Source organism: Scaptodrosophila lebanonensis, unplaced genomic scaffold (assembly GCF_003285725.1).
Source record: "Scaptodrosophila lebanonensis strain 11010-0011.00,11010-0021.00 unplaced genomic scaffold, SlebRS2 tig00000001-arrow-pilon, whole genome shotgun sequence".
Lineage (NCBI taxonomy): Eukaryota > Metazoa > Arthropoda > Insecta > Diptera > Drosophilidae > Scaptodrosophila > Scaptodrosophila lebanonensis.
Genome location: NW_022060529.1, coordinates 14954119 through 14963379, shown reverse-complemented (window position 1 = coordinate 14963379; position 9261 = coordinate 14954119). Strand labels below are relative to the sequence as shown.

General features: G+C 41.6%; 2 protein-coding genes across 2 annotated transcripts; one reads left to right on the top strand and one right to left on the bottom strand.

Moving 5' to 3' along the window:
• The first annotated feature begins 661 nt into the window (after nt 1-661).
• On the top strand, nt 662-1581 carry LOC115625376 (scoloptoxin SSD976). Its single transcript, XM_030520450.1, has 3 exons — nt 662-787; nt 862-1256; nt 1323-1581. Exons 1-3 carry the CDS (start codon nt 662-664, stop codon nt 1579-1581), a joined length of 780 nt encoding a protein of 259 aa, XP_030376310.1.
• Nucleotides 1582-3924: 2343 nt separating this feature from the next.
• Nucleotides 3925-8872, bottom strand: LOC115634176 (protein PTHB1). The gene is made up of 9 exons (XM_030531762.1): nt 8595-8872; nt 8072-8545; nt 6835-6968; nt 6114-6781; nt 5785-6050; nt 5497-5731; nt 4782-4948; nt 4539-4668; nt 3925-4467 (listed from the first exon to the last, which is right to left on the bottom strand). Exons 1-9 carry the CDS (start codon nt 8870-8872, stop codon nt 3925-3927), a joined length of 2895 nt encoding a protein of 964 aa, XP_030387622.1.
• Between the last annotated feature and the right edge of the window lie 389 nt (nt 8873-9261).

Genomic DNA, 9261 nt, shown 5'->3' with positions numbered 1-9261 from the left:
GTTTGTTGACAAAAATAAATAAATATAATAATCAAACCCCAAATATAATTCGCTTTGTGCTTAGGGCAGGTAATTGGCCCACTGGGAGGTAAAGCGTTAATGCTTGACTTGTATTCGAGCAACTGAACTTAACTCACCTTTGACGTGCGTCTTTTATGCCACTGTACTTAATGTTTTAATGGCCGTGGCTTAGAGGTACTTAAGACAAACGAGGTCTATTCCAAGAAGCCGCTTTATCATTCATATGGCTGATTTGGGTAGGATTTGTGGGCAGCAACAGGCTGTCCACATTGGGGGCGTTGCGGCACGCCTGGCTGATTGGCTGGCTGACTGGGCTGAGGAGATCTGAACAAAGAACAGCAACGCCAAAAGTGAAATGATTCATAAAACGTCGCTTGACCTGTCTCAACCGCATTGACAGTGTTTACCACCACCGGCACCTGTCGATATTCGTTTGTTTTAAATATTGGAAAACAACAGCCGCAAAAGCGAAAATATCCAAAAATAACAAATGCTTTTGTGCGAGTATTTGTGCTGTTTGCCTGCCTGTCTGACGGCTTCACTTGCAAATCAATATTTTTATGCCACTCGATATAAATATTGCGAGAAAGGCGCGAAGGAATTGCATTTGAGTAACAGCATTGAGTAGCACAGCATCATCATGTCACTGCCCACAATAACACTGCTAACCCTTCTTTCTACCACGGTCCTAAGCAAGGAGCTGTCCTGGTGTGATCCAGAACTATGTTCTGACGGACGCGCCCATGTGGCCTGCAATAACAACGGCGTAAGCAAAGCAAAAATCTCACTTTGGTCGCAACACTGACACTAAAACCTAAATCTCTACACTGTGTACCTTAGGAGTTCCATGAGAACTGCTCGCCCGACGCCGCCATGATCAATCTGCGACCCTACCGCAAGTTTATACTTCACGAGCACAACAAGCGTCGCAACTTTATTGCCTCTGGAGAGCTGATGGGATATTATCCAGCCGCACGCATGGCAACGATGAAGTGGGATGAGGAGCTGGAGTACTTGGCGACCATGAATTTGAAGACCTGCTATTTGGAGCACGACGATTGCAATAACTCGTACCGCTTTCGCAATGTAGGTCAGAACTTGTCGGGCGTCGATCGGTATCGCAATTGGCAGCTAAATGTGACCAACATTGTGGAGCAGTCAATGGGCTTGTGGTTCGGCGAGTATCCGCTCATCGACAGCAGCTACATAACCAAGTTCCGTGTGGCCAGCCATCTGTAAGTCTGAAGTGTGCCACTTCTAAGAACTTTTGGGAACTATACTAATCTGTCCTTCACCCACAGAGACAAATACGGCCATTTTGCGGAGACGGTCGTCGATCGGAATACACATGTCGGCTGCGCGATGATGCGTTTTACCAATCCCGACTACCCCTTTCTCTACATATACAATACGGCCTGCAACTACGCCAGCACATATGCCATCGGTGTGCCCGTCTATAGGTTGGGCGAACCAACATCGGAATGCAAAACGGGCGCCAATCCCCTTTACCCAGCCCTTTGCTCCACAAACGAGCAATATAATCCCAATTACAATGATTAGTACTTAGAAAGAAAAAACCAAAAATAAAGGACTGACTTGATTTACCAAAGAATTTCCAAAGCATTTTTACTATCTCATGTTTCATATTTTCTTCGTCCATTACGTTTCCGTACGCCAGCGTCAATTGGCTAATTTCATTTCATTTTAATTTCCAATTCAACATTTTAATTTACGCAACAACTCAAAAATTCACACGAAATTCAATATATTGCTAATAACTGAGTCCAGGTACAGTCACAACCATTCGCGCACAGTGGGCCATAGTGCGGTTTAATTGATGAGATGTTGGAAAACCCGTGGGAGGCTCGTCGCGTGCTCACAAAATGTAAACAAAACGCTCACTAAATTATAAGCTTTTAAGTAAACAACGGCGATTTTGTGTAGCGATAACAACTTTTTCAATGCAATTAAGTCGCGGAACATTACAAGTATTAATAACTGAACAATACCAGTAAAGTGTCAAGCCTGAAAGTGAAATCAATTACAATATTGCTGACACTTGTTACAATGGGATTGAATAGCTTTACTTATTTCGCGATGATGCGAGCATTTAAATAAATTAGTCCCAAGCTAAGTTTATAAAATATCACACACTAATCAGCATTTAAACTAATTGAAGTACAAGTATGTACGAGTGATTTTCATATAATCAAAATAATAATAAACAATCAAGTTTGTTTTATTATTTTCGTACAGTAAATGCCTTTGCTGTAATGGTATTTAATAGATTGATAAATGTTTTTAGCTTTAGTTTTTGATATATAGTACAAGTATGTGAAATGAATCTGTTGTTAATGTTTATTTATTTTAATTTATAAGCACTAATATGTTGAGTGTCCCTACTTTTTCTTAAGGATAAACAAGTGAGTTTTTCGAAGAGTTTCTAAAACCATAATAGAGCTTATAATATTGTATTGAATTGTCAGATGTTGGTATATCTTAAGCTTACTTAAAATGCTAATATATGAGTGCAAGTTGCGAAGCCAAATCTGAATTAATTAAACACCAAAAAATGATTGTGGAAAATTTAATCTATACTACATGAAATAATTTTTATATGATCTTTTAATTGCAATTTTATAAATCTTAATTTTTACGGTTACATTTGAATATTCTGATTTATTCTTCTTTTTTTAATTTCTTCATGTCTATCTCCAACATTTTGTTTTTAAGTAAATATCAAAATTATTAAGTTGCTTCATAAAAGCAGTCCACTGTGATGATTTATTTAATATTTCACGCGTCATTTCGTGTGATTGACCCAGCGTTCAATTGAATTTGTATTCGATTTTCCATCAAAGCGCCTAACAATACAATTAATTATAAAATATCGCAATAAAACACTGTTAATTGCATAATAAAGTCGCACTCCCGATGACGCGACGCAATCAGGAAAAATATCAAAATATGAACTTCACACTTCCACATATTGGTCTGACGCAGCGACATCGTCGTCATCATCGTCATCATCGCCGTAATGGCCAGTTATGGCATTCTTAACTCAATTGTCTCCAGTGCAGAGCCGCCCGAAGCCCGGCAAGCAAGCAAACTGGAGCAGATCGTATAACTTACGTCTTCATGTGTGGGATTTGCGTGGAGAGACAGACAGTGAGACTGGGCTGGCACTATGACAAGGGATCACGGCCCACATGCAGCAAATGCCAGACATTCTGTCCGTCTGGCTGTCTGCTTGTCTGCCCGCCTGAAACGACAGACTGTCTGGGCCCAGCGAGTGCGCAGCTGCAGCAGCCGGAGCAGTGGCGATCCATACTTTTTCTCAACATTTAACTCATTTCGCGAACAATGCGTGTGCCATTGTACGAGTACATGTGACTTTTATCTTGTTTTATCTTGGCAGGCAACTATGCCAGCCTATGCATCATAAACCAGTTCCAGCCTGTCCATGTCCAGCGCACACAAATCTAAGCAACTCCTACATGCCAAGATCTTTACAGATTTTCAATCCATCTACGAGTATATAGCATATGTGTGTGTGTGTGCGTGTCTGTGGTCCTTTGAGGAAATATGCAAATCGCGATTACACAGTTGCTATCCCCACAAAAATCTGACTGTTGGCGGCGCACCTTGAAACAACAACAACACCGCTCAAACGCTCTACAAGTAGTTACCATAAACAAGCACCTCTCGAGATGGCGATACTGCCTGCCGACGCAATACTATAATGGCTTATATAGTATTCATACACATCTAGACACATTTTCCTTAGTTAGACGAGAGTAACAGGAGTGAGTATAAGAGAACATTTTAATTTTCACAACTTAAATTGTAGGCTATCTTTACTGGGTATCCATATTGGTTCTATAAAAGAATAAGCACCAGAAGCTACCACCAAATGCCCAAGTCGCTGAACAACTCCTCATTAGTTGGTAGGTCGAAGTCTTTGTTGACCCACTGGGACCGTAAGCCGTTCTCTTGCTGATCCACTGAACCATGGTGCTTACGATAGCCGACCTCTCGTAGGTCCTCCTCATCATACTCATCTTCGTCGTCCTCCACAGCCTCCAGAGTTGTGCCAACAGTTGACTTCGATGCACGCGATGTAGACGTGGATGACGTTGCCGGCTCGCCCATCATACGTTGCAAGTTGCTTATTTCATCAACTTGCTGCAGCGGACTCTGCTCTGCAGGCACGGGAGCTGCTGTTGGCTCTGCGACCACAGCCTTCGGCTCATTCATGGAGGCCAGACGGACTATGCGATCGAAGAGTGTGGCCAAATGACGTCGAAAGCGAGTGTAGTCGAAGCTATCGTGAGTTGTGGTGCTGGCTTCCAATAAGCCGTATGTCGAGGAGGTCGATTTGGAACGTGTGAGTGGACCAAAATGATGGAGCATATCAATGCCAGGTGCCATCGATTCCTCCCAGCTCTGTGTGTGAGGAATGAAAAATTCAATATTTTTAATTCTCATTTGGCCCATTCATGCATATTGCGTGCTACCAATTCCGTCCAGTCCTCAGCGGGCACACTCAGTACTGACAGCACAACATTAACAACCCGCTCCTCCAAGTTCAGGGCATAAATAATCCATTTGGCTAATGATACGGCGCAGTTGAGGTCGCACCGCTCTCTAGAAATGACAATCAAAACAATCGTTATACACACGTGTCATAGGTCGAGTGCCGATTGAATATATATGTATATATGAATAGGCGTTCTACACACAGACACACACACACACACCTTCGTTCCTCCTTGCGTATCTCGACCAATTTATCTCCCTCCAATATGAGGTGGTCGTAGTTCTCTTCTATTTGCATTACCAGTGTCTCTTTCGGTTCACTCTCCGACTGCTCCTGTAATTTGCGTTGTAGCGTTTTGAACTGTTGCCATAGCGCATCCAATTTTTCCTGTTCCGGCCAAAACAAAACGTAAATGATCAATAATGCGAGAAATACTTAATTCGAGCTATCACAACAGCTAAATCTCCTTTATCTACCAATCCATCGTATTTATAAATCAGTTCCTAAGGTAAATGTATTACTACTTATATGTAAGAAAGCATCTCCGATTCCATTGGGTATATAATTGTATGTTAGATATATCTAAACACCTGTATTTTAGTAGTATTTCAACCAAACTTTGAATGTACATTTTTCTAATTTACGAATTTATTATGTGCTTTTGATTATTTTCCACAATTTCAATTTTTTGGTAATTCCTAAGCACCATTCATGTTTTCATTCTTCTTCTGCTGCTATGTAACCTCTTTTAGGGTATTTAGCGGTCGCTCATGATATGGTACATTTCTGCAATATCCACCCAATTTCCTAAGTGATAACTTCATTATTACGACAGCGTCGTGCTTTTGAGTGTTACACTTGGAATAAAAGATATGATATTTAGCCTTCGGGTGAAGGTGAGAAGCACCTTTAAATATTGGAATAATACTACGTACCGTTTGGTTCCTTATATTCTCCTGGGTTTCTCGATGTATGTCAATGCGATGCAGAATAGGTTGGGAGGGTAGAAAGGGGGCAGCAATGATGCGCTCCACATTACGGTTAAGGGCGCCTTTCTTTGCCTTCTTTTTGTCCATTCTTATCAGTCCAGCTTCATTGTCATACTGCAGAGTTGTCTGAACAATACGCTCCAGTATCATGGGAAACGCTTCAATATGATCCGATTGAATTCTGGTAAGAGTTTAACTTTAATGCTGGCTGGAAGCAGACAGTCTGGTATTTACCTCAGACGATTCGAGTTCTTTGCCGCTACCACAGTGATAGTTTCTGGCACCATTTCTAGACCAGGACACAACAGTTGCAGACCCAATGCATGCACCTCGCTATTCGGTTCCAGGAACTCGCCGAAGAACGTGATTAGCTTGGGCACCAAGTGTTTAGTTGTAATTGCGTAGGTTAACTTAATGCCGGCAGCTTTCTGGGCTTGGCACGTCTTGTAGAACATTGTCAAGGGCAGATGCGCCTTTTGTTGTATAACACGTGGAATGCCCTGCCAAATAACAGCTAATGATGATGATGATGATGATGATTATGATAATAATGCTACTCTTACCCGCGTGCTCACATAAGACGCCACTACATCCACTTGCGTCGTGTGTACGTGAAGTAGCTCGGCGATGTAAAAGTCCAACTCCAGTTCGAAGGTTTTTCCCCCTGGCACGTCTACAAAGCTCAACGTATCCTTGCTACAACGCACACCATTTGGCGTATTGAAGACCAGCTGGAGCTCGGTTAGCTCTGTTTTAACTTTCACCTTCAAGTAACCCCTGGCCGATGGCAGCTCCCTAACAGCCACATCAGCTGGCACATCCAACAACAACGTGTCCAAGTCATCCCTCACCTCTAGTTGGATCTTGAAACTCAGGCGCACATTGTCTGCTGCCTGCTGATTCACCGCGTCCATGTCTTGGATGTCCACAGCCTCTTTAATTTCATCTTCCAACTGTTGTAGCTGTTTGTGCGCCTCGGCAAAGCTTAATTCCTCAACATTGAGCGGCGGAACTTGAAAGAGAAAAGGATCAGAGCCAAGGTAGCCCACTTGCAGCTGTCCTGTGGGGCCAAGGGTAACTATGCCTCCAGGTAGGCTGTTCAGATTGGATCGCTTTATGGCTACAGGAGCATAGTCCTGATACTGTGCGGCCCAGATTATATTTCCCTCCTCGTACAAATAAAGTTTCCCAGCGTCGGACACTAAAGCGCTGATTAGACGAGCCCCTGGCTCTGCAAGAAGCATAAAAGCTTAGACTCACTTCACCCTTTCATTGCAAACTTACCCCAGTAATAGCCCACGACAAAGCTGTGAAAGCACTTGGGGGCATAATCCAGCTTCAGCATAAAATGGAATTTTCCATTGTCATCCAGGCTAATGAAGTTCCGTTCCCCCAGAATCAAGATGAACGACGAGTCTCTTCGAAAGAAATGTTGTTACTGCCTCTTCGAATGTATCATGATACATACATACATGTACACCTAATTCTATTTTTACACGGTTTTGATTTAACGCGATTTGAAAATTAAACATTTTATATATGGATACGCGACATTATTCCATTTAGCACGTTTTAAAATAACATATGATCAATGTCTTTTTTATAAGGTTTTTTTACACGACTTTTTTGGAACCAATCTAGCGAGCAAAAACAGAATTAGGTGTACTATGTACGTGTATACCTAATTCTGTTTTTACACGGATTTTTTACACAATTTTGATAAAACACGGTTTAAAAATTTCATATACTTGTATATTTCTTTAGTGATAAGGAACCAATCACCTATTTTTGCATATGAATAGTGTATTTTTTTACACGGTTGTTTTTGGAACAAATCTACCGTGTAAAAACAGAATTAGGTGTAAGTATACCACAAAAGGACCAGAAATGGTGAATTGTCTTACAAGCACATACTATGTAAGTCTCTATCGTAAAAGGACTTGCTGTAGCTTCATTTCCTTTTAATTGTAGTAATGGTATAATTATTTTTTGAATATAAAAATCTCTGTATTATTTAGATGAGTGGCATTATCAGAAGGGTAAACAAGTTTAGGGATAGGTTTTAGCAGAAAATATAGCTATAAGCTTTACACCCAATTGAGATGTATGCAACTTGTTTTTCCATTGCGAAATTCATTTAAAACATAAAAAATACATTAATGTTATTTGGTAAAACCATCTTCTTCTAAAGGCCAGGCTATCAATTCTGCAACCATTATTTGATTTGGTAAAATGAAATTATATCATAATTTAGTATCGTAATTTTTTAAAGAAACAGGCATCAGGGAAAACTGGCTAAGTTATTCTACTATATCATTAATATAGGGAACTATGTATGTGAATCGGAATTTAATTAAGCTATTATGCCTTTTTAAATCTCGTTAAGATGTCCAATTCTGAAATGGACCATTCTACCATATAACTTACACATAGAATATTCGTATAGCTTGTTGGAATTTCTCTCTATTTTTCTCTGAAAATTGCAACTTTGAAGGATGTGCTCTATTTATGGAAAACTTACTGTTTCACCTGCACAACGCACATGTCGATCACGCCCTCGCCAATGCACTGCGACCAAGCGGGCTGGTAGCTGCTCTTGCTGATTAGAGAATGTGACAGATCCTGATAGCTATAGCACTCCAAGTGCCAGGTGGCACTGAACCGAAAGAAACTATCTGTGCGTTCGCAATAGGCGACAGGAGCAGGAAGGGCTCGATGACCGGGAAAGCGACACTCGTAGGCAATGCCATCCTGCTCGTAAAAGGTGAGCGTGCCATCCAGATGCACCACACAGAAGAATTCGCGTCCCTTCACCTGTCCGAAGTGTCCCTTACACATGGAGAAGGCAACACGCTCGAATTTATATTCCACCTGGAGCTGCAGTCGCAGCTGACTTCCGTGCTCCGCCAGGCCACTCATCACTTGCAGATTGTAGATGGCAATGGCATTGGGCAAGAGCACACCCAGCTGGTTTACGTTCTCATTGCGCACATTTCTGTAAGGGCGGACTCAGTGGACTGCACAGACTATTCGACAATGCTTACCCGCTGAACTTGCCCGCATAGATGCCAAGGATGGGCTCGTGGAGCTGTGTCTCCAGCAGCAGATCTGTGACCTGATATACATTGCCACTGCCACGAGACTGTGGCTGCATGTGCGGGTAATAAATGCTTAGCTGTCCCGTTTGTGAGCCCACTATTATGTAGTCCTTTTCCTGCGTTTCCAGCCCAAAGCGAGCGCACAACAAACTGGCCACATCGTATTGCTCACCCAGATCAGGGCACTGAGTGGACCACCAACTTCGAACATTAAACAGCGACATTCCAGCTTACACAATTTCTCAAGAAAACGACAAGGAACTGAAAACTCCTGCACACACCTTTACTGTACACAGTATTTTGTTATGCCCGGCGTGAGTTGCCATGGCAAGCCAGCTGTTGGTTGTTCACCTTAACACCTTAAAGCCCCCTCGACGATTTGTTTTGTTTCACCAACTGAAAATAGCTGTTCTTGTGTGTTTCATTGACCGAGTTTATTTCTATGATTAATATACAAGCATATGTATATAATTAATAGGAATTTGCATACGCTAAAGAGTTAGAGCAAATTAATCGCTATACTCGTAAATTCAGTTAGCTAATAAGTGTATAACTAAATCTTTATTTGATAAACTTATCGACTACATTTTATAAACTAAACTAATTCCCTACA